This window comes from Dreissena polymorpha, chromosome 7 (genome assembly GCF_020536995.1).
Source record: "Dreissena polymorpha isolate Duluth1 chromosome 7, UMN_Dpol_1.0, whole genome shotgun sequence".
NCBI classification, from domain to species: domain Eukaryota; kingdom Metazoa; phylum Mollusca; class Bivalvia; order Myida; family Dreissenidae; genus Dreissena; species Dreissena polymorpha.
In genome coordinates this window covers 54,881,078-54,907,867 of record NC_068361.1, presented here as the reverse complement: position 1 = coordinate 54,907,867, position 26,790 = coordinate 54,881,078, and the positions used below count along the sequence as shown (strand labels likewise).

Sequence of the window (26,790 nt, the reverse complement as noted above, 5' to 3'; positions counted from 1 at the left end):
ACAGAGAAATGCAAAAATATATATTAGAATTGTTATATTAAAAAAAAGCTGAATATGCTACCTGGTTATTACAACTCTTCAACTGTTCATGGACAGGCATTTCTTTATGTAATGAGAGAACATCAGAAGATGGAAAACTGGCCACCCTTGATGTACTGAGAGGGCTTCAGATGGGAAACTTTGTGTCAACTGTCTGTGGACTGGTCCACCTTGATGTACTGGAAGTGCTCCTAATTGGAAACCCCCTGGCAACCGTTTATGGACTGGCCCATCTTGATGATATTGGAGAGGCTTCAGATGGGAAACCCCATATCAGCTATTTATGGACTGGCCAATCTTGATGTAATGGGAGGGCTTCAGATGGGAAACCCCATTACAATTGTTTATGGACTGGCCCATCTTGATGTAATGGGAAGGCTTCAGACTGGAAACCCCACATCAACTGTTTATGGACTGGCCCATCTTGATGTTATGGGAACGCTTCAGATTGGAAACCCCACATCAACTGTTTATGGACTGGCCCATCTTGATGTAATGGGAGGGCTTCAGATGGGAAACCCCATGCTTTTTTTTCACATGTTTCAACAAAGAGTTTTTCAACGGGTAAACATTTGGACAAAAAGGGCAATGATTCACATTTTTCTCATCATGTGATTTTACATGAATAGCTAAATATCGTTTGGCACCAAACGGCTTTTCACAAAATGGGCACTTAAAGACCTTTGTCGGCTGTGTACATATTTCTCGATGTGCGTCCATTCTAAACTTATACAAGCAACGGTAACCACAGTTTTCACACACAAGATGAGACTCAGAATGGCGTTTCTCATGCTCCTGAAAGTCATTCTCTTCCTCAAATCCCGCGCCGCAAACCAAACAGTTAAACTTGTTCAGACTTTCATGCAACTTCACATGCGAGTCTCTTGACTGGCGATTTCGGAATATTTCCCCACACACGTTACATGTGTACTTCCTCTTCAGTGGATACTCTGGTACGGATCCCTGCCTCAGCAGTCGGTGCCGGTTCCACTGTGAGGACTGCATGATCTCCTGATAGTCCTCCACAGGCTCTGACTTCACCTCACACTTCAATTTCTTCCAGTGCAGTCTCTCAGAGAACAGGTAGTCCTTCACGATGCGTTTTGTTCTTTCAATACTCTGAGCGCTGCCTTCGTGCAGTTTTCTTAGATACTCCTTCTCAATTGCAAAATGCTGTAAGGCCTCTGGGTCTTGTAGGTCAGTGTTGCAATGCAGGCAGTCTGTCTCCTCGGAGCCCAGGCTCCTCTCCTTGTCCTCACAGCCACTCATGCAGCACTGACCCCCCTCACCCACCTCTTCTTTCACAGCCAGTTGGGTCTTGGAGAGACTGAAATCAAGAGCCTGTTCGGAGGTCACAGTGCATGACCTTTCTGCACCCATTTCATCTCTATCCTTACTACGCGCCTCATTTTCAGTATACATACCAAGCCTTTTCCCACCATCAAGCATCACCAACTCGCGCTTCTTCAATGCATCGAGTGAATAATCTGGCATACCAGCAAAATCTGGTGAATGACTAACATTTGACTTGAAAGGGAGAAAAGACATTAACTTTGAATGAGATGTTACTGAAGGTTTGGATACGGGAGATTTTTCGCCCAATGACTCAACCACCCAATTATAATTATTAGGCTGTGGTGATAGTTGTGAATTACCAACATAAATACGACTGTTACTAAATTGTCTAAATAAAGCTGTTGAATTATGATGGTCACTTAGATTGTTTTCTTCTGCCCTGTCACTGTTTGGCAATCCATTAATAATTCGCTCTAAATCTACAGGATCTTTGTTGCCACGCAACTGTGTAATGTTCTTGTTGCTAGACAACCCACTGGTGTTGCTAAACAACAATTCCTCGAGTGTCTTTTTACTTGACACAGATGTCACATGTGGACTTCTTGACAACCTACAAGTGTTGCTAGGCAACTGTGTGTCATGTAGCTCAAGGCTAACTTCCACATGTTTGTTGCTAGGAGACATGGTCACATGATCACTCCCAGGCCAGGAAGGTCCTGGAAAGAGATCAAGGCCAAGAATTAGAGAGGAGGCAAGGCAAAAAAAATAACAAAGAACTTAACAGTTTGTATAGTATAGTTTATTTTTTATTGGTAGATGAATTGTACAATGGGTAAAGAGCTGAGAGGCATAATATAAAAGTCGACAAGTGTAAACACTATGGAAAAACTTTAACTTGTACCTGTATATATAGTGCATATGTGAATTTCTAAGTAAAAAAGGCCTCTCATTTACACATTTAAAATTAGACTCATTAAGCTAAGCTCCAGGAGTCATTTTCCTATGGGGAAAACAAAAGTTTCAATGAAGTTCAGACACATACATCAAGCTTTTCTTTAAAGAAAAGTCGAACAAAAAACAATGGATTTAAAGTCTTCGAGAAAAATGACAATATTTCGTATAAACAAAATACTGTCAAACAGATTGCTTTCTTAAATTCAACTGGTTATTCTACCATCTTTGTGATAACTAGGGTAAGTTGTATCTCTATATTTACAAGTTTCAAAATAGAGTTACGAAACAAATAGCAGAGAAAAGATATTCACAATGTAGGATATATAAAATACACAACAAACGAACAAGTAAAATACAAAAAGATAACGATTAAACAAACCAACAACTGTTTACATCTTGTTATACATGTAATAGTACTATAAATAACAATGTTATTTTGCCAAACTATAATCAGGCATTATGAGTTAAAACATCATACCAATTTATAGCTGACCATATATAATCTATTCTACAATACATAGCCTATCAAATAGATTGGTCACCTGAAGTCATGGTATCTAAATAAAAGCCGTGGGCTTTGAAATTTAAATAATAATTGGTTTATTTGTTTGCTTCAAGTTTTGAGAGTCCATTTCTAAAACTTAAAACATTAGAGGTACTTATACAATAGCATTACACTAATGCTCCCTGTCATAATTTTCACACATAATTACCAAAGCCAGGTCAGGTCATTCAGTCCTAGCCATACCATGATAGGCATATTACAAAGTAGTTTGTAAGTAAAAGAAAACAGTAAAAAGGCCATTTTGGAGCTGAATTCAGCCTCATTCTTTTGTTTAACAGGAACCTGTATTTGTTTTTCTCCCATAATAACATTAAAATTCCAGTCTCAATGTGAGCTTTATCTTGAAACATGAGGGCGAGCATGTCTCTTAGCAATCAACTGATCTCACTGACACAAAGTATTGACCTAGAGTATTGACAAGCTTTTCTTTACCTAGTGACCTACTTTTTGACCTCAGATCAACAAGTTTCAAACTTATCCAAGATACCATTGGGACAAATGTTCGGATAAAGTTTCATAAAGATTGGACAATAATGTGGCCTCTTGAGTGTTTACAAAGGTAAATATTGAAGACGCACAGCGGACAAAAGGGGATCACAAAAGCTTGCAATCAGCATGTTGTGCTCAGGTGAGCTAAAATAAATGGAAAGAATTTCTACCATTTTCAAATGTAAACCCAGACATGTGACACCCATTTCAATGGCAGCTGAGTATATGATGTAAACAAGAGCACCGCATAACGGCTGCCAACACTCTGCTGCGGTGCAGTTTTAGAATAATTGAAAGCTTGTCAGAATGTTTTGTGTTTTTTTTAGGTCACAGTGACCTTGACCTTTGACCTAGTGACCCCAAAATGGGTGTGGCATTAAGAACTCATCAAGGTGCATCTACATATGAAGTTTCAAAGTTGTAGGTGGAAGCACTTTGATTTTAGAGCCAATGTAAAGGATTTAGCACGAGGCCGGCAGACTGATAATGTCGGACGACGAGCTGGCTCTGACAATACCTCGGGTTTTCTCCGAAAACAGCCAAGCTAAAAAATGAACATACCCTGTTCTGGCTTATCTGAGGTGGGCCCTGGCAGGCTGTGTTCATCCTCATCACTATCCGGCCCTGGCTCCCCAGGCAGGCTGTGTGCACATTCCTCAGTGTCTGCACCCGGCTGGGCACCTATACACAAAACAAACACAACATGTGGGGATACTAATAGGATAATTGTGAATTCAGTAAGATATTAGATACAATACTGAAATTTGGTGTTACAATCAAACCTGAGACATTCAAAATATTTTCAACATTACATTCAGAATAAACCATTATCATTTAACTATTAATAATTGTGGATAAAATGAGTCAGCATTAATAAGAAAAGTTTTTCTAGGGATGCAAGAGGTTAACCAATTAACCTACTGTAATGACTAGTTAACTGGTTACATTTTAGGGAAAAGGTTAACCAGAAAAAAATGATGCTTTTTCATGGAATATTCGTAAGATTTTACGTTTTGCATGCGACATACTGCGAACATGCGTTGATGACTAGTTAGAACAACATGCCTCACCATTGACAGTAATAAACAACCTGTAAACAATCAATGTAATAAAGCAATGAATCAGTACCTTTGTGGTTACAAACTGGGGGCATGTTTTGATAATTAACGCTATTGTTGTTTTTTTCTTGCAAATATTTAACTAGCAAACTGTGGAGAGTGGGGACTTTAAGCAGACTTAATTGACACGTTTATCCAACTGGCAATAAAAACAGTGGAGAGATTGGACGGCTTATTTGATATATATTTTTACCAATATCCAAAATTGATTTTTTTTGCAAAAATAAAGGTTTATAAATTAATTTACAATTTTATCAAGAATTGCATTTGTATTAAAAATGTGTCAAGTTGACGTCGTATTTGTTTTATCCGAAATTAATATTATCATAAGTAATTTATGTCACCCCCGATGCAACCACTATTGTCTGAGGAAAATTGTATTTAAGAAAGCGATTTTTAAACTCATTCAATTAATAAACATCAATCAAAAAGTTATTTAAAACAAGAGGGCCTTAAAGGCCCAAAGTCGCTCACCTGAGATCCAAAGAAACTGACCTTTCTGTGCAGCCCAAGATTTCATTAGAACAAATAATCTGACCAAGTTTCATAAAGAATAAACTATAAATGTAACTTATAGAGTGCTAACAAGGTTTTAATATTGCCATAAAATAATAATTTTCCTGGCTGCAATGTCTTTCAACAGACCGGAACCATTTTCAATCACATCAAAGATACATATCCAAGATACATGTATCATTAAAACAAATGTTCTGACCAAGTTTCATGAAGATTTGGACAATAAATGTGACTTTTAGAGTGTTAACAAGTTTTTACCAAAGCCATATAAGGAACAAGGGCTGTTTGTAAAACATGCATGCCCCCCATATGGGCTCTCCGTTGTAGTGACAGCCATTGTGTGAATATGTTTTTTGTCACTGTGACCTTGACCTTTGACCTAGTGACCTGAAAATCAATAGGGGTCATCTGCCAGTCATGATCAATGTACCTATGAAGTTTCATGATCCTAGCCATAAGCGTTCTTGAGTTATCATCCGGAAACCATTTAACTATTTCGAGTCACAGTGACCTTGACCTTTGACCTAGTGACCTGAAAATCAATAGGGGTCATCTGCGAGTCATGATCAATCTACCTATCAAGTTTCATGATCCTAGGAATAAGCGTTCTTTAGTTACAATCCGGAAACCATTTTACTATTTCGAGTCACCGTGAACTTGACCTTTGACCTAGAGACCTCAAAATCGATAGGGGTCATCTGCGAGTCATGATCAATGTACCTATAAAATTTCATGATCCTAGGCATAAGCGTTCTTGAGTTATCATCCGGAAACCATTTGACTATTTCGGGTCACCATGACCTTGATCTTTGACCTCAAAATCAATAGGGGTCATCTGCAAGTCATGATCAATGTACCTATGAAGTTTCATGATCATAGCCATTAGCGTTCTTGAGTAATCATCCGGAAACCATTTTACTATTTCAGGTCACCGTGACCTTGACCTTTGATATAGTGACCTGGAAATCAATAGGGGTCAACTGCAAGTCATGATCACTCTACCTATCAAGTTTCATTATCCTATGCATAAGCGTTCTTGAGTTATCATGAGGAAACCATTTTACTTTTTCTGGTCACCGTGACCTTGACCTTTGACCTTGTGACCTGAAAATCAATAGGGGTCATCTGCGAGTCATGATCAATGTACCTATGAAGTTTCATGATCCTAACCTAAGCATTCTTGAGTTATCCAGAAACCATTTTACTATTTCGGGTCACTGTGACCTTGACCTTTGACCTAGTGACCTGAAAATCAATAGGGGTCATCTGCGAGTCATGATCAATCTACCTATCAAGTTTCATGATCCTAGGCCTAAGCGTTCTTGAGTTATCATCCGGAAACCACTTTACTATTTTGGGTCACTGTGACCTTGACCTTTGACCTAGTGACCTCAAAATCAATAGGAGTCATCTGCGAGTCATGATCAATCTACCTATCAAGTTTCATGATATTAGGCCTAAGCGTTCTTGAGTTATCATCCGGAAACCATTTTACTATTTCGGGTCACCGTGACCCTGACCTTTGACCTAGTGACCTCTAAATCAAAAGGAGTCATCTGCGAGTCATGATCAATGTACCTATAAAGTTTCATGATATTAGGCCCAAGGGTTCTTGAGTTATCATCCGGAAACCACCTGGTGGACGGACCGACAGACCGACATGTGCAAAGCAATATACTCCCTCTTCTTCGAAGGGGGGCATAAAAATGCCCAGCCCCTGGCTGCCATGTTTTTCAAGCAACTGGAACCATTTTCGAACTCAACTAAGATATAAATGTGACAAATCTTTTGAATAAGTTTTATATGATCGGACAATGAATGTGGCCTCTGGAGTGTTAACAAGGTTTTACAATAGCCATATTAGGAAAAACAAGGGCTGTTTGTAAAACATGCATGCCCCCCATATGGGCTGTCAGTTGTAGTGGCAGCCATTGTGTGAATACGTTTTTTGTCACTGTGATCTTGACCTTTGACCTAATGACTTGACCTTTGACCTAGTGACCTGAAATCAATATGGGTCATCTGCCAGTCATGATCAATGTTCCTATGAAGTTTCATGATCCAGGGAGTAAGCATTCTAGAGTTATCATCCGGAAACCATTTTACTGTTTCGGGTCACTGTGACCTTAACCTTTGACCTAGTGACCTGAAAATCAAAAGGGGTCATCTGCCAGTCATGATCAATGTACCTATGAAGTTTCATGATCCTAGGCCAAAGCGTTCTTGAGTTATCATCCAGAAACCATCTGGTGGACGGACCAACTGACTGACGGACCGACCGACATAAGCAAAACAATATACCCCCTCTTCTTCTAAGGGGGGCATAAAAATACCACGCCCCCTGGCAGCCATGTTTTTCAACCAACCTGAACCATTATCAAAACTTGTCTAAGATATAATTGGCACAAATTTTCTGATCAAATTTCATAAAGTTCGGACAATAAACGTGGCCTCTAGACTGTTAACAAGGCAATTGTTGACGCCACACAACAGACTACGGACAAAAGGGGATCACAAAATCTCACCATTGTGCTCAGATGAGCTATAAATAAAATCATTAAATTTAGTATACTAGCAATTGCTCTAATGCTGTGTCATACTGTACATTAACAATAATGCGTAAAAATTGTTAACCCAACGGCGACCGGTTTGACATGTGGTTTGAAAATAAACCTTTTCCAATAACTGTGCATGTGGCCCAATAGCTTTTGTCCGTGCCATCGACATGCGTGCCATCAGCGAGTGTTCTTGAAAACAGGGTGTCTTGTTACAAAAGCTCGTAACATTATCAGCCACAATCTTGTGGACAAATACATTTTCTTGACCAAATGAATACTGTTGTTTTGAGCATGTTCTGCATATACATGTATGTTTGCTGATTTGTTTGAACTGTGAGATAGTATTGCACTAGTTTTACAATTATTTAATAACGTTTTTACATGTATATTAAGTTAATTTTAGTTTAGAAAATTCAAACAGAACAAACAAAAAAAACAACATTATTGTGAGCAATACAACTGGAACATTTAATATATAAGCGGCAAAACCAAAAATAAATAAATGACATGTGAAAATGAACATTGTGTAGTTCTTATAATTTTTAACTTATATCCTTAAACTCAGGAAAAACTAGTTTTTGACCCGGCAAGGCCCATGTTCGAACTTGACCTAGACATCATGTAGATACAACTTCTCATCAAGTTTGGTGAAGATCGGATGAAAACTACTTGAATTAGAGAGCGGACACGGACCAACCGACAGACCGACCGACAGACAAGCTTAATCCTATATACCCCCTGACATGTTTAACGTAAACATGTTTACTACTAAAGGTTTTTCTGTTCACTGGTTAATAACCGGTTACTGCAAAAGGTTAACCGTTTAATGTTTTTCGTAACCTCTTGCATCCCTAGTTTTTTCAATGTTGAAGAGATCTTGATAACACCTTTTGATATTAACATAAGTTTACCTTTGCAAAAGTCAATGAGTTGGGAGTGCAACAAGGCCAATGTATCATTGTCCTGTATGAATTGTTCCCCCTTACAACTGCCCAGGTAGCCTGGACAGCTGGGGTCCACACTAGTCGTTATGACAACAGCCTCCTCCCCCGTCCTTGACAACCGCTCCAGCTGAAAAGTAACACTTGCAATCTAAAGTGTTCTGTTTATGTATCCACACAGGGACTGTCCCAAGTCTGATTTGTAACTTGAATTATTGTAGTCTTTGAAGCATACTGAGATGCTGTGTAAAAAATATTGCAGTAGTGTTAGATTCGAAGAAGAGAACTATGTGAACACAGATAATAACTGTAGACTGCACCATGGTTTTATTTCAAGAATTCACTACATCTACAAGAGCATAATTATTAAAGATTTAAAAAAAATATTTCCAAATAAGGCATACAATCTAGGAAATTCTAACTGTTTCCCTTTGACAGTATGTAAGAATGGACGTACTAGGCACTGGATTTCATATTTGATGATGACATTTAACGATGATCGATATCTGGAGTCTGCATTGCAGAGATCATCAATGTGTTGCCGTAGTAACTCTCCCATTCTTCCTGCAAACACCTTTCATGTCAAATAGTGGCACAAACTGAAAGTAAAGAAACCACAGTCAAACCCTTTTGGTGAAATGGATAACGCATAAAGCAAGGAAATTAAACCAGCTCGCCCATCTACATGGTATTGCTTGGATGCATATCATGCAGAATTGACAGTCAGTGAAGAATTATTTCTGGAATCTGCTTTTGATTTAATGCGTTTTTTGTGACATTTTGAGCCATCTGCATTGAAATTATTGGAGAAATTTTATTTTAGACCTGCATAATCTTTATTTATATTGCAGCAACTCCCAGTATTATTTTTTTAAAGTACAGTCCACTCTCGTTATCTCGACATCGGATATCTCGATATTCTCGATATGTCGAAGTAATCTCGATGTCCCAACTTTTTTCCTTCTTTATCTATATAAATAAACATCGCATATCTCGATTTTCGTTATGTCGAATAATTCGACATCTCGATATAAAATTTGGTCCCGAGTCCCGATTTTACATGTATTTACTGTGGTTTATCTCGAAGTGCGAATAACTTTTCCAGTGTCGGCAAAAGGTGAGAACTTTTTTCTTTGATACTTCACTGTCCCGCTTTGCCCGGCTGCTCCCGATACTGTGCGGTAGGAAATTGATCCGTTAATTGCATCAATGATCACACGTGTGTAATGTCGTTAGCCTTTAACACTTGAGTAAGGCCTGTCACTTTAACATCAATAAACTGCAATTAATACACAGCCTGCTGAAAGGCCGAACGACTAATTGTTTTTACAAGCAACATTCCAAACTGCATTGAGTTATATTTTTGCGCATATAAACCGTTGCAAATTTGCAGAATGTTGTTCTATCATTGAACTCCAACAGCCATTATCATGGCTAACTTGAAAGAATGTTTTGAGTTGTCGGTCGATTGAACTTTGCATTTCAAACTACAAAATGTACATGTACTCATGCAATTCTGTAATACTTAAAACGTAATTTTAAGCATTTAAATAGCAAAATAAATCGTGCTTCGTAAAAACGCGTATATATCAGGTAGATAGTATTAGGCCACACGGTGACGGCTTTAGTTAGACCACTTAGCAGGTATTAAGATGTTAAAAACAATAAAAAATTCGTCTCCTTTTTTCTTTGAAAACGCCTAATCGGATATCTCGAACTCTCGTTATCTCGATTTTTTTCTTGTTCCCGCCGACTTCGAGATAACGAGAGTGGACTGTAACTCACAGTTAGTTGCTCATCAATTGCAATAACTCATTATTTACAATGGTGAACAGTATATAGGTATTGTTAATGATTCCCAAAACTGTCTTTGATGTTCTGTTTTATTTACCACTTTTATATAGCGTAAAAAGCACAACTGTGAACCCTGAGATAAACGCTTAATTCATGACCGACATTTATCAAAATAATAGTTACCATATGACTCCACCTTAAAACTTCTTGACTAAATGGTGACAAAAATGCATTATGAGCACAACAGAACACACTGTGTTTTTACAAATTTGCCGATGGCTACAAATGAGCAAATTTGGCGAAGTAAACTTGTATTCGGCCACAACATTATCTTAATAAAACCCCCATAAACCAGCCAAAGTGAATGGGATTTTTTTGTCCAATGGTAAATTTGGATTACAGTGTTTATCCTCTATATTAACTTGTTACTGTAAAACGGCACAATTCCCAATGACACCATTTTACAAATTCCCCCCCCCCCCAAAAAAAAATTCCAAATGGCAGAAAAAATCTGCGAAGAGTTGCAAACACACAAGTTAAATTCTTGTCAGAACATCGCAGTCAACACAAAAGGTCAGTATACCTGCTAGGTGTAGAATTTATCTACGTCTCTGCAATAACCAACACTTAATCCAGTTTTGTCTGGCTTTTCTGTGTACTCAGTACTGTCTACAGTACAATAACTGCTTCAATAATGAATCATCTAAAAAACAGTAGCGATAAAAATACAGCATGTTTGATTCGAAATTAATTTTGAGGTCTATTCAAAATCATTCACGATATATTAATTGTTCAAATTAACAACGAAAGTTTTAATGGAAATTATCAGATTTCAATTGTCTCTTCGCTACTTAGTTGTTTTACAAAAATCACCCACGCTTTCCATTTGGTAATGTGACGTTTTACATAAGCAGCATAATTTTCGCACGCTTTTTATCGGAACCAAGAATGAACAGTCAACACCAAATATACATGACTTATGCGCTATTTATTTGAAGCTAGAATTTGATAACATGGTGTTAACATTAATTCAAAAGCCTGTTTCGGATTACAAATTGAAATATGTTCATAATAGAATGCAACAAAACATTTACAGCTTTAGGTAATTAAATAAATAACAATTTTAATTTTAAACGGCTTTACTTGTCGAAATAAATGTTTTGACAATATTAAGCATGAACTGCACAATTTCCATTGCCATCATCAGTCTCCTAAGTAACTGGCCACAATTTTTTCGCAGAGGAGTACACCGTAAGGACTGATTTATGTGGTAGATATAGTAACGCCAACAAACTGCCACAAAACCTCCGAACTTTTCCAGAGACACTGGGTTATTCATGCATTACTGATTCACAAACGTTCGCATCTTCAGTTCCATGGAGCCATACTCTTATACTACTCGTTAAGAGGTATGTAATCAATTTCGGTGTAATGCGAAAACAGCCAAACAAATATTGAGTCCAGTGCATAGTTGTCAAATGTTGATAATAGCTAAGTTTCATGGACGGTCTACTGACACAAACCTGGTTCATTCAGAGGCAGGTTATCCTACAGAACATGAGGCTCAGAGTCCAGATTTACACAGTTGACACTTTTAAGCTTTGGCTTCAGTTAAAGCGAGATTATACGATTTTGTCAAATATTAATTAATTTATATAAAATGTGTGAAAAAATTATTAAACATATATTTAAATATTAATTAAAACAAAAGTTAAGAAGAACATGTGTCGAAAAATGCGAAATAAGCAACAGGGCCCTTGCTACACTTTGGGGGATTGGGGCCGGGACCCTTAGAGCAGGGCTCGACATTAAAGGTAGTCCGACTGTCCGGGACAACCAAATTGTTAGTCTGGACAAGTAAATAAAGAATTTGCTAATCCGACGGGACAAGTGGTCATTATAATTGTATTACTTAGAAAAAATGCCTTTAAAGCCATTATTTCTGTGGAGATATCACTCAACTTTTCCGAGTATATTTTTTATACGTTTAATCGTCGAAGCCCGAGATATAGTTCCATGTGATACATGTACTACACTGTACTGTTCACAAGGGAAGCAACCCTTAGCATTTTTTTCTTTGCCAAGATAACAAGAATATTCTCCATCGTAGAGAATATGCATTTTACGACACCGGTACACACCGATCTTACAGACAATTAACGTAGTGACGTCCTCTCTATGTATAGAATGATTTTTTTTAACATCAGTTAAGTACTGTACATATACATCACTTTTAACATTTTCTGTTTGATGTTGGCATCACACAAGTTTTTGTCAGGTATTACTGCTTTGTATAATGTTTAAAAATCAATAATCTTGAGTTTTCCTGTTATTTTAGTCAGTTCTTTTTGTATTGAAATTGCCTACAATTATGTTTTCATGTATTTTGAACGATTCAAGTCTTTATGATTTGAGCATTTTGTATTATATCATTATTTTGCCAAGTACTGAGCAGAATAAGATATAATGGACAGGACAAGTTGCTTTTTGGTCAGGACAAGTGAAATTATGGTCTTCTTGTCCGACTGGACAAGTGGCTTCAAAAGTTAATGTCGAGCCCTGCCTTAGAGGAGGGAATATCGCGTTGTTTTAAGCAAAAAGGGGAATTTTAGAAGATCTTTTCACCAACCATTCAACACTTTAAATTGCTATATTTAAATGTAATTTACATCAATTTATATTTAATCAAAGGTAAATAGCACGATACCAGCTGGCAACAAAGGTACAAAAGTAAAAAAAAAAAAATTTGGAGGGGGGCATTTTTAGCTGAAACAGGGGAAAATAGTATACTATTTTAAGCGGGGAATGCGGCCGAATTTTGGCCCCAAAAATGGCCAAACGAGGGCCCTGAGCCAGATATTTAATTCTAAAATCGGAAATGTCTGTACAGTAGAATTCACCAGCATGTAAATCATGCATGTACGATGTGAATCTAAATTTAGTTTTACGGTTCATTTTACATTCCCGCCACGATATCTATTCATACGACACACGAACACTAACTAAAAAGGCGAATGCTTCGGTAATTGTTGGAAAATATGTACGAAATATCTTCGTCACAATTGGCTCAGGGCGCTAATTTGTTTTTGCTGCATTTTATGAAATTTGTATTGAATGTATAATTTTTCTTGCCTATTTTGTATTATTGTTACATATTTTATCAATATATTACAATTTAACATATATAAAAAATTGTATAGTCTCCCTTTAAAAGAGTGAAAAGCTGCTATTTTTTCATTTGACTGGTAACGGTACCATTCCCAAAGTGGTGAAGAAAAACTATGTGGTAAAGAAAATTGTGGGCCATGGTTAGCCCAGCACAAATAATGACTACGCTTTAATAACTATGTGTCAAAATATTCAAGGTTCATGCATAGTGCTATTTATTTGTGACAGACAAGTTATTTACCTTATTGACATGTTATATTTTATATTCAATTGGCTAAGAGCAAATTATTTTATTTTAGATTATGACACTCTGGACTGGGCTGTCATTTACAAGGCTGTTATGCAAATGGTCTGGGTTGCCATGTTTTGGGTCCAATGTTCCCTTTTTTAAGTTTTTGGGGAAGCTCCCCTCTATTTTGAAAAGCTTGCTGGAGCACTGTTGGAAGTCCTTGCATTGTTTTTCATAAACATTAATCCAGCTTAAACATATGTGATACGTCATGGATATCATTAAAAATTGTAAAATGAAACAAGCTACATTGAAATCGTGAACAAAGTTAAAACAACGCGAACGTTGTCTAATGTCTGTTAGTGTTACGCGTTTCAACACGCGTGCTACTGTACTATAAAATTTCATTTTAAAAAGACCATATATATATTTGGATATATGTCATGTTTATATTACTCATAAAGGAACAGTTTAAATGGATCGCCAATCGTTAAACATAATGTCTGACAATAAACCTGAATAATCTTGAAATTATATTGTGATGTTCTTCTTGCACCTCAACTTCCGGGATCAAGGTACTGTATAAAATAGCGCCAGAACAAACGGCTACATGACACTATAAATTACGCAGGTTTGGTTTTATTTGGAGATAACGACCATAAAATTATAAACAGAAGAAAGTTAATCGGTTACGTGTTGTTTAAGTATAAAAAAAGTAGTGAAATAACATGCATAATTTGTTATTTTTAGCTCTTGCTGAAACGAACAACCGCAACGCCTTTCTTACTGATTCTATTGTGTTGTCAGAGCAAATTTAATCCGGTAAGACGATCAAAAAGTAACGTAATCATTTGACCCGGTTAAAATACTCTCTATAGCTTTTATACACTTGATATCAACTGTTTGACACGGTAAAGAGGTTCTTTGCCTTGACGGATGTCTACAGTTTTGTAAAAGTTTTGGTAAATTACGCGGTGTCAACAAAACAGTTGCCACCATATATTAACATTTTACCAGTTGAGTGATACATTATTTGAAATACAACCTAAGTTTTACAAGCGTATTGCTTTGGGATTTGCGTTTAGTGAATAATAAGATTATATAAAGATATTTGTATTATAGTCAACCTGCCTAGAAATGAGCCAAGTGCTGTTTAAGGATTGTAAACAAGCACATTTTTGTGGATGAGTATCGTGCTTAGTGCTACTAAAAGACACACCAAACCAGACGGATAACATGTCGGATGATAAACTGGATTCAATAATGTCAGAGACTCAATCTACAGCGATGTCGGTGTCAGATATGGATGTCAGTTGGTCGGCCAACGGGAGCTCAGTCGGGGATCCCTCTCGAGAGTCGAACTCTGCGTTCATCACCGAGCAGAAGGCACAACCTTCCAGCGCACGCAGATCGGTACTTAAAACCAGTAGCCCTGTCATGTGAGCCGCGCTTTGGGAAAACGGGGTTTAATGCATGTGCGTGATGTGTCGTCACAGATTAGCATGTGCAGTCTGCACAGGCCAATCAGGACCACACTTTCCGCTTTTCTGTGGTTGTTTTTCGTTTAAAAGAAGGCTCTTCTAAGCGAAAATCCAGTCGAGGCGAGAAGTGTCGTCCCAGATTAGTCTTTGTCAGTGCGTAGTCAGAAAAGCATTGTCCCAATAAAGCCATTTTTAAGCATCTCTATAGTGTACCATTGTCGATCACAGCTTATTATATGCAATCAACGACTGACTTTCAATTAAATGGCTAACTTATTTTATGAACAAATATGCATGCAGTGCATGACTGCTCCAATAAGGCTTTAAATTCGCAATGAATTAACAGTGAACTTACAAAACAGATGTCATAAATAATCGATCGAGCTTTTAGCTATTGCATATCTAAGAACTGCATTGTATCTCAGTTTACATAACTCTTCTTTATAACTAAGTTCAGAGTTAAAATAAATCTTGGGCATAATACAACATTGCTTTAAATGTTTTAAGTTATTTGGTAAGATATATCAATTATTTATTCAAGAATAATTTCTGGATAAGTAGGGGCCTCAAACTATCATGCTCGGTACCTGACCACCAATTGGTTCTAGCGTTAGGTAAAACATACAATTACATTGCACGGAAACGAATCAAGCCTGTAATCCGTTTAACACATAAATACTACTTGAACTTGCAATATCGAAATTGAGTTAAACTTGAAACTTCAATTAGTTGATACTTCCACCGACGCGTTTCTGGAGTGCTTAATACACGAACCTATACCCGTATACAATGATTATCGACTTTGGCCGCAATAAATTTAGTGTTCTTTTGGTTTAAAATGTAAACTGTTAATCTTGTCGGTACTTTTTTCCAGAAATGCGTTTCGGCCAAGAATTCCGGTATGCGCTTTCAAGGTTGGCGGGAACCGAAGCCCTTACGGCCTCGTTGTTACTCAGCCCTTGTTACCAATTCCGACACAGCAACCACTGAGTTGAAAGTCTCCCCGCGGCGCAGTGCTGGCAGAGCCCCGTTGTCAGCCAGCAGCTCCAAGCCAGTGAAGTCAGCGAGTTCCTCGTCAGGGCGGCTCGGTCAAAGTCATGGGGTCACGGACTGTGGAAAGGCGGAGTCAAAAACGCTATTGCGCCTTTCGCAGCCGACAGCATCGAGCGCGTGGAAGACCTCGCGTGCTCGCGAGGCGCTCGTGGACATGAACTACTATTCGTGGTCAAAGATGAACGTGTACAAAGACTACATGGGGGTCATGTACGGAGCAAACGGTACCACAAAACGGACATCGCGGAAATGATCGGACAAACATATCATGACAAAAGTGCGTTTATGCGCAGTGCTCTCGGTACAATTAAACACGTTGAAGACTTTTGACAGAAAAGAGAATATTGCATTCAGCTGTATCGAATTGTGCCTATTACTTAAATGTTAAAATATTTTCCTATATACACACTAACATCTATATTTCTACACTCAAAGGCACTTCAGCGCAACTCGTTTGTCATTCTCATTAAAAAAAAATGCTCAGGATATCAACTTGATTTTTTTCCATTTTTGTATGATAAGATGTTCTTCAAAGTTGCATTTAAATTATTAATACATGGCGCTGTGACGAGTCTTGGCCACGTGCGGTTGTGGTTTCCACGGCAAATAAAGGAACGCGAACAATATCGATATTCTTTGGCTTATTTTTCTTTTATATGACAACATTCTCAGGGCAATACGTATTATAAGCTCTCATTTTTGTTTAAGGCTCGTGTAGATGTTTATCGTTATAGCAACTAATTCGCTTGTTGGTCCCTTAAGCAATTAAGTTGAAAACGAATATCTTAATTTGCGAAAGCATGATTTTTTACCTGACCATTATAATTATGTACACTGTTTCACAGAAATTTGCAAGATGTACGGTATCCGGTAATTAGAATGGACGGCTGTTGGACATTTTTTATTCAAGCTGGTATATGGTTTGCGAACGACCGCGAAGACTTCAGGCTCTTTTACTTTAGTTGGCAGTAACTGATCAAGCGTTGTGGATTACAACATACTTGAATAACAACTATTGGTTAAATGTCCTCATTGTAAAAGTATGTACGTTGTCCAAATATTTTGTTTGACCATTGTGTAATTGAAATCGGGATCAAACGGATGTTAAAAAAACATAATTACCGGTATAACGGGATTTTTTTTTATATTGACAAAAACTTCAGTAACACTAGTTATTTTAATTTGACAGTGGACAGAAAGCTTTGTTAACTGAAGTGTTGGCTAATCCCGAAACAGAATCGCGCATTCGGCATATTATAGAAAAAAAAGAAAGTGAATGTTGTTATTCAGATATTGCTGGTTATTTGTTCTCGAGTATTGATAATGTTTTTAAACCGTTATTCCACGAAAACCTGTTTAAAACATGAAATTGATGATGCTATTGATAAACAAAATCATTTGTACAGTTAACTTGTTCTCAGTATAGGGGATTTTTTTTAAAATAATAATTGAACTCTGAATTGAACAGCATGTTGAAATTTTGAATATTCAATTTAAATTGGAAGAAATAATGAAAAAAAGCTCCATCCTTAAAACTGGGCAAAGTTCAGAATCAGATAGAACTTAAAACGAATTATTCATCAACGCCTATCTTAGGTGATTGATCTATCTCGCATTTTTATTAACACTTTTTTAGAAAACTCTTTACCTTGGAGTTTTGTTCTGTTTTTTTTTTCCAGAAAAGTTCACGGAAAGGTTCCGTTGTACCAATTCATTAAAGGGTAGCAAGTGTGACCCAAAGTAATGTTAAAGGTATTACTCTGATTAGAGTAATTGGTAAACTTTTTAGTTGTATAATAAATCCAAGACAGTCCAATCTCGGCTGAAACATATCATATTTTATAAGAAGCTAATGCTGGTTTAGGGCAAACATATCAGTGAAATTCTTTGGTCGAAAATATATAAAGTTGGTATTGGTGGTAGTTTTTTTTTCGGTAATAAATTCTATGTATTCTGACATGTACATTAGTGTAAGACTGCTTGAGAGAACATGCTTTTAAAAGTTATTTAGGTCTCCTGGCTGAATTGTGAAAGCGCTGAACCACAATTTTGAGGATCGTGAAGTTGGTCCCCGTCCCGGCCACACAGTGTGGGGACTACATCCATTCCCCACCTACCAGTGATTCAATGTAACCTGCAAGCTCACTAGATGATATCTTAATTTGTGTATATAGGACGTTTTGTGAAGTGCAATAGAATATAGTTTTTGCGCTATACAACTGTATTTGTATTTCATAACCATCTTAATTTGTGTATATAGGACGTTTTGTGAAGCGCAATAGAATATAGTTTTTGCGCTATACAACTGTATTTGTATTTCATAACCTAAACGCGGACCCTAAGTTCAAGGTCAAGGTTAAAGAGGTCAACATTTTTTTGCGTATGGAAAGGCCTTGTTTATATACAGATGCATACCAAATATGAAGGTTGTATCTGAAGCGACATAGAAATTATGAGCAATTTTCGAAACTAAAACGCAGATTTCGAACCTAAACGCGGACCCTAAGTTCAATGTGAAGGTCAAAGGGTCAACATTTTTGTGCGTATGGAAAGGCCTTGTTTATATACACATGCATACCAAATATGAATGTTGCATCTCAAGGGACATAGAAGTTATGAGCATTTTTCGAAACCTAAACGCAAAGTGTGACGAAAAGACAGACGGACGGTCCGATCACTATATGCCCTCCTTCAGGGGCATAAAAATAGCAAAAATATATTGACTATATATTGTTAACAGTGTATGCTAATGATTAGTAAACTGCAACTTAAGTTATGACTCTCAAGAGAGTCGGTAGAATATCATGAAATTAAATTTTTTAAACGATAGCATTAAGATTAAAATTGTGTACAACTTAACATATTTGGTGGTTTCACATACAGCGGATATTGGGACCGGAAACGGAAACTAGACTATCAAGCACAAAAAGCTTGATTTAAATTAAGAAAATGTATGAAACAATTCTGCTAACAAAATCAAACTTTTTGATAAATTTATATCGCGTATTTTACTTTTTGGTTCAGTTTTATGGGGCCCGATGAAACTAATTCATACAGAAATAATACAAACACAATTCTTTAAATAATTCACAAGAGCTTGTCACAGTAGTGCCAAATCCCCGCCGAAATGTGTTTGCTTGTTTGTCAACATTTGTTTTAGAGAGTCGAATAATGTTTGTAACACATAGCACCTGTGTCATCTATTTATATTTCAAGGATCAATTAATTATAAAGTGTTGGAGTTATGCTGTAGAGAATTAAATATTTGGAAATGAAAGAAAGGGAGGTAATTAAAAAAGAAGACTATAAACAGTTACTGTTCTTGATCACTGTATTTTTCCTTAAACTCATCTATTAATTTTACAGTGAATGCTTCAGTGTCCAAATTAAAATATTATTGTAAAATTAGATAAAGGGAGATATTAAAGTGATATTATCGGCATCTAACAGTTTATAGGTGTCTAACGCAACCGTTGTTTATTTTTGGTGTTTTCACTTCATATACACTTTTAGTCTTGTATTTGTTAATGCAGCATCAACATACTAAACCATTATCCCGGAAAGAGAAAAATAATGCATTTGAATATCAACCGTACTTTCGTTTGACAAATGATCATGCAACTGGAAGCAAGATGAGTTGCAGCTAATTGGTCAGTAACCACATTTGAACTAACACTTTTGACCTGTAAATTCTTTTCAGCTCAGTGAAAAATGCCCATAATATCACTTTAATATTGAAAAGCTAAAATATTTACTATGAAATTGAATTAAATATAATTTTAAGTTATAAATAAATAAAACCATAAAAAAAAATATTAAAAAAATAATGGGAGGTAATTAAAAAACTACGGCCGAAAGAATTATGGTTCATGTTCACTGAACTTCTCCTAGTTGCCATTTGTTTATATTTCTAGTTTCAAGTAAATCCCTTCAGTAGATTTAGAGTAATGCTCCGGACAAAAATTTAATTTGAAATTAAATAAAGGGAGATAATTCAAAAACTAAGGTAGACAGAGAAATGGTTCTTAGTCACGGCACTTCTCCTACTTGCCATCTGTTTATATTTCAAGTTTTAAGTAAATCCCTTTAGTAGATTTAGAGTTATGCTCCAGACAAAAATTTACTTTGAAATTAAATAAAGGGAGATAATAAAAAAATTAAGGTAGATAGAGTTATAGATCTTAGTCATTGCACTTCTCCTACTTGCCATCTGTTTACATTTAAAGTTTCAAGTAAATCCCTTCAGTATATTGAGAGTTATGCTCCGGACAAAAATTTACTATGAAATTATATAAGGGGAGATAATTAAAAAACTAAGGTAGATAGAGTTATGGTTCTTGGTCACTGCACTTCTCCTACTTGCCATCTGTTTATATTTTAAGTTTCAAGTAAATCCCTTCCGTAGATTTAGAGTTATGCTTCGGACAAAAATTTACTATGAAATTATATAAAAGGGGAGATAATTTAAAAACTAAGGTAGATAGAGTAATGGTTCTTAGTCACGGCACTTCTCCTACTTGCCATCTGTTTATATTTCAAGTTTCGAGTAAATCCCTTTAGTAGATTTAGAGTTAAGCTCCAGACAAAAATTTACTATGAAATTATATAAAAGGGGAGATAATTAAAAAACTAAGGTAGATAGAGTTATGGTTCTTGGTCACTGCACTTCTCCTACTTGCCATCTGTTTATATTTTAAGTTTCAAGTAAATCCCTTCAGTAGATTTAGAGTTCTGCTTCGTACAAAAATTGACTATGAAATTATATAAAAGGGGAGATAATTCATAAACTAAGGTAGATAGAGTTATGGTTCTTGATCACTGCACTTCTCCTAGTTGCCATCTGTTTATATTCTAAGTTTCAAGTAAATCCATTGAATAGATTTGAAGTTATGCTCTGGACAAAGTTTCGGACGGATGCACAGACGGACAGGACCAATTACTATATCCCCTCCGAATTTTTTTCGGTGGGGATAAAAATATACTTTATCTGTGAAAACCAATACACACAAGGATTTCATATAATCTGATTATATAAGGTAAAAATTGAGTTCATTGAACATGATTGAATATTTTTGTAAAGTAATTAGCTCACCAGAACACACATACACTATAGTGTTATTTACAAGAGAATGCTTAATTATCAAGAATTGAATCAGTCAAACCGTAACTGGGCAAAACAAAGATATATTGAGCTCCCTAAGGTTCTACCTTGTTTAGCATAACAAGGGGATGGTTTCTTGAAAATCTCTATTGTTTTTAAGGTTCCGCTAACGTTTTTACCGGGGGGGGGGGGGACTCCGGTGTCATGTTTAAATACATAAATGGAAATACACTATTTGCACCAGTATTTACTTATAATGTGGAAATCTTTTAGATTCATATTTTGCAAGTAATAATATGAATAGATGAACAATGGCAATAGCTTGAAGACTTTATTTACCTGGTATGCAATGAAACAAAACACTGTACTAGTTCCTACATAAATAGCTTAGGAATGAACTAAAACACTGCTTATTGTAGCACGATTATTTCAACAATTGCCGATAACAATAACAATGCCTACATGGAATTTGCTTATATAAATTGTTATACATAATACATGGACACAGCCCAGCTACAGCATGCAGTGCATGATAATAGGGTCGCTAGGTGGGATCGTATATCAATCAAAATCAGGAATTATTTATGCAAACCTGATGTAAATTATCAAAACAAGGACATTAACTACTGGATCCTGTACTATCAAAGACCATAAGACAAATTTAAGTTACAATCCAATTTTTAACTCACAATAAATGCATATTTATAATCACTATGCTCATAAATTAAAGAGCATGTAAAATATTGAAAGGAGGTGAATAGAATAATTGAAATTACTAAATCCTAGAGGTTTGGGCATTGATATTATAATCTAAGATTACATCGTAACTAGTGGCATACAATGTTTATTAAGACATGCTCCTGAAATGTATATTCTATAGATGCTTATTTGCATTAGACACACACATATCAAACTTGTGGTGATGGTAACCAATCAATGGATATGATGACATCAAAAACAAGCTTCCTCTTTCTTCACACCACAGACAGTTAAGTACCTAACACTCAACAAGGGCACATACTAAAATAATGCATATTTCTTCACAGGATTAAGTGAGAAAATAATATATAAATGAATAAAACTCAATAAATAAAAATAAATATATATATATGGCAAATCATGTAAATCAATCTTTAGCAAGGCATAAAAAAATACAGGTAAACTGTTTGCAAATAATTCAGAAGCACTGAAAACAACCATGATTGTAGGTCACTGTGTCAGAGACAGCACATGAGTACAATTCTACTAGAACACGAGTATAACACAATTGGACTCACTTGTGGTAATATAGAACCACACAATAGCAGTTGTTCAATAGGAGAAAACATAGCCTTCCACCATGTGACAGCTAAATCAAAACTAAGACAAATAATGGACGGAGCACAGAGTGTACGCTGTACATCCAGATCTGCTGCATACACAAGCCAACGTAAAGTCCTTAAAGCCATATTCCAGTATCACCTTTATAAGCAAATAAATACATGCCAGTAGAATAAATCCAAAAACTGATGAGAAATAAAAAAAGGATTTGAAATCCTTTTACAAAATCCTAAATCTTTATCAAAAACAAGTAAAATAACTATGTTACAGACAACCCTTATCCTTACAATGCCTTAAGTTTACACCATACGAACAAGGTAATGAAACACTGTAGATAAACATGCATGAACTAAAACTCCTTTTACACCCAACTGTGTATATAGGGGTCTGAAGCATATAATATAATATTTACTCAGAGCAGGACCCCAGAACTCCAAAGTAAAACACTAATCACTCCATACACAGAACACATACATACAGTAGGAGATGTGTGAATGCTCAGTGAACTGTTCTACACTAATCACTCCATACACATAACACATACATACAGTAGGAGATGTGTGAATGCTCAGTGACCAGTTCTACACTAATCACTCCATACACAGAACACATACATACAGTAGGAGATGTGTGAATGCTCAGTGAACTGTTCTACACTAATCACTCCATACACATAACACATGCACACAGTAGGAGATGTGTGAATGCTCAGTTAACTGTTCTACACTAATCACTCCATACACAGAACACATACATACAGTAGGAGATTTGTGAATGCTCAGTGAATTGTTCTACACTAATCACTCCATACACAGAACACATACATACAGTAGGAGATGAGTGAATGATCAGTGAACTGTTCTACACTAATCACTCCATACACAGAACACATACATACAGTAGGAGATGTGTGAATGCTCAGTTAACTGTTGTACACTAATCACTCCATAAACAGAACACATACATACAGTAGGAGATGTGAGAATGCTCAGTGAACTGTTCTACACTAATCACTCCATACACAGAACACATACATACAGTAGGAGATGTGTGAATGCTCAGTGAACTGTTCTACACTTATCACTCCATACACAGAACACATGCATACAGTAGGAGATGTGTGAATGCTCAGTGAACTGTTCTACACTAATCACTCCATACACAGAACACATACATACAGTAGGAGATGTGTGAATGCTCAGTGAACTCTTCTGGAAGCACATACACCTATAAACAATCACATCATTAAACAAATAAATGAGGGCAATGATAGCAGAAAAATGATGTTGCTTATAAAGTCCATTTAAACATGCGACCCCTGGTCAATATTAATGTGAAATCTGGGGCATGGCCAGTTTCAACATTATTTGAACTAACTAAGTAGAGGACCAGAGGATGCTACATAATTACAAAATACTATAGTTGGGTCCACAGGAAGGAATCTCGTATTTTTTTGTATTTTTTTGGTATTTTTTTTGTATATATGCTATTATAGCATATATACCAAAAAATAAATACAAGATTCCCTCCTGTGGTTGGGTCATATAGTTTCAGAGAGTAAAATTTCTAGTTATTTTGTTAATAAACTCTATAGTTAACATGCTGGCATGGAAAATTTTGACCCCAAGGGTATGATTGGAACAAACTTTGTAGAAGACCATATATTGAAAATATAATGCTATTTACCAAATACTAAATCTCCGTGACTTGTGGTTTCAGAGAAGTTTTATATAAATATTGTTCATTAATAGTCTCTATAACGCTATAAACCCACCGGGTGTGGCCCGTAATACCCACAGGAGCATGATTTAAACATACTTAGTAGAAAACTATAATACAATTTAACATACCAAGTATTACACCTGAAGCTATTTTGCTTAAAAAGTGTATATTAACCATGTGATCCCGTAGATAAAATTTGAACAAATTTTGTACAGGACACCTGCATGATGCTAAATGTAAATATATAAATATCTAGGTTTGAAGCTATACACAATTTGAAAACAAGAGATGTGTTTGTCAGAAACACAATGCCCCCTACTGCGGCGCATTGAAATAAAATTTCTATTTATCATTTGGCAGGTATAGAAATCTTCTCCCTTTAAAGGTTATTACTTCCCTTGAATTTTGTCCAATCCAACCAGGGGTGGGGGGTGGGGGTGGGGGGGGGGGGTGGGGTGGGTCTGACCATGTCAGACATCACTGACAACCAATGCCTGTGGTTTAAAAGAGATCATAGCCAGAGTTGATCATGTATCTATGGACATAAGTCCACAGGTATGTAATGAACATCAAAGAAATTATATAATTTAAAATAAACTTTGAAAAATCAATCATTTGGGTTATATATAATCAAAATAATAAATCTGTACAGTAACTGTGAAAAGAACTTCAATTCTTGCTAAGGAAATATATAATATGAGATTTATTATTATATAAATTACTTCCCTTGAAAACAATTGTCTGTAACAAATCTCTATTTTTAGTAGCGAATAATTAAAAGCCTACCGTGACTGTAGATTCACCACTCAAAATGTGCAGCTCCATGAGATACACATGCATGCCAAATATATAAAGTGGCTATGTTCAATATTGAATAATTTTCTCCCTTTTTAAAGCTTAATACTTCCCTTAAATCTGTATTTTTTACCGTGGACCGTAAAGGATGACCTTGACCTTTTACCACAATGTGTTTGTCAGACACACAATACCGCCTACTGCGCCGCTTTGTTTTATTTAACAAAAATATATACGTGGGCAGGTCAGATAACTGTGTCCATTTAAAGCTTATTACTTCCCATGACTGTTTTTTCGACCCTAGACCATGAAGGATGATGTAAACCTTGAAATTTTACCACTCAAAATGTGCAGCTCCATGAGATACCCATGCATGCTAAATATCAAGGTGCTATCTTCAATATTTAAAAAGTTATGGCCAATGTTAAAGTTTTTTCGGAGGGACGGACAGACTGACATACTGACTGACGGACAGTTCAACTGCTATATGCCACCCTACTCGGGGCATAAAAAGCATGATGGACAAAAGTTGATTCCGTAAATTCATCCTGTGCTTGCACAGCTAAGCTAAACAGAAACCAATCATCTCATATAATAATAGCTGAAAACGATGATAATGATGTTGAAGAGAAAGCTGAAGATAGAGAAGATTATGTATGATTATGTACCACTGAAGAATATGTCTGTCATTTCAACATGAGACAGTACTTTTGGTCATATCATATCAAAACCATGTGTTTTGACAAAGCAAAAACAAGTAACAATCATGAGACAGTAGTTTGTGAGCCCACATAAGAATGCCCTATGTACATAGATAAAACTTACTACTGAAAATAGTTAACTTTCCAATCCCTTTATTTTTCAATTTTTGCAACCTCTTTAATATATTTGCAAAATGGACCAAAACACTATTAACAATGCATATGTTTCTATAATATAATTTATTTTTACCCCATGGAAGTATGTTTGAGAATTAATTAATTGTAATTTTAGTTTTGGGCAGTTTTTGCAGATCAAATTCCCAATTTAATTGAAAACAAGGGACAAAATTGTCACAAAACCAGGTTTTCATTGTGAAAAAAAATCTGATAAAGGGAGACAACTCAAACTGAACTTTTGAAATGAACAAACAAAATTAACCCCCTTTGTAAGTTTGTTTTAAAATAAATCTATTTTTAGTCGTGGCGACCTTGACATTGGAGATATTGACGTGATTCTTTCGTGCAACACACCGTCCCATGATGGTGAACAAATGTGCCAAATGATTTTAAAATCTCATAATGAATGACATAGTTATAGCCCAGACAAGCTCATTTATGGCTATTTTTTACCTTTGAACTCAAAGTGTGACCTTGACCTTGGAGATATTGTCGTAATTTTTTCGCGCGACACACCGTCTAATGATGGTTAACAAATGTGCCAAATGATTTTAAAATCTCACAATGAACGACAAAGTTATGGCCCGGACAAGCTTGTTCCGCCCGCCCGCCAGCCGCCCGCATTCGCCAATCTAATAACCAGTTTTTTCCTTCGGAAAACCTGGTTAACAATTATAATTTTCCCAATTAGACTGGAACTCATACTATTCACAAAGTTGTACTGAAAACACTAATTATATACTGGTAGTCAACGCTTTAACCATCTATCAGAG

The 26,790-nt window shown here is 36.2% G+C and overlaps 2 protein-coding genes and 1 long non-coding RNA gene across 7 annotated transcripts in view; 1 reads left to right on the top strand and 2 right to left on the bottom strand.

Annotated features, from left to right (window-relative positions):
- Positions 1-14,255, bottom strand: part of LOC127838321 (zinc finger and BTB domain-containing protein 41-like) — a 138,960-nt gene extending 124,705 nt beyond the window's left edge. For 4 of the 5 annotated variants that reach the window (XR_008029771.1, XR_008029769.1, XR_008029770.1 and 1 more), the window contains exons 1-4: positions 14,183-14,255; positions 8,934-9,075; positions 8,447-8,606; positions 3,905-4,024 (exon numbers count right to left, since the gene is read on the bottom strand). Coding sequence is in view for 1 of the 5 variants with exons in the window: in XM_052365994.1 (XP_052221954.1) it covers positions 3,905-4,024; positions 8,447-8,606; positions 8,934-9,035 (382 nt within the window). In the remaining 4 variants the exon portion in view is untranslated. Of the gene's footprint in view, positions 1-61; positions 502-3,904; positions 4,025-8,446; positions 8,607-8,933; positions 9,076-14,182 lie in introns of those variants that run through there. The other variant, XM_052365995.1, reaches the window with a different exon arrangement.
- An 86-nt stretch (positions 14,256-14,341) lies between these two features.
- Positions 14,342-16,814, top strand: LOC127838335 (uncharacterized). The gene is made up of 2 exons (XM_052366039.1): positions 14,342-15,080; positions 16,023-16,814. The coding sequence occupies exons 1-2, from the start codon at positions 14,904-14,906 to the stop codon at positions 16,452-16,454; spliced, it is 609 nt and encodes a 202-aa protein (XP_052221999.1). The 5' UTR covers positions 14,342-14,903; the 3' UTR covers positions 16,455-16,814.
- Positions 16,815-21,619: 4,805 nt separating this feature from the next.
- On the bottom strand, positions 21,620-24,773 carry LOC127838341 (uncharacterized). Its single transcript, XR_008029773.1, has 2 exons — positions 23,199-24,773; positions 21,620-23,128 (listed from the first exon to the last, which is right to left on the bottom strand). It is a non-coding gene; the product is annotated as an uncharacterized LOC127838341 (long non-coding RNA).
- Between the last annotated feature and the right edge of the window lie 2,017 nt (positions 24,774-26,790).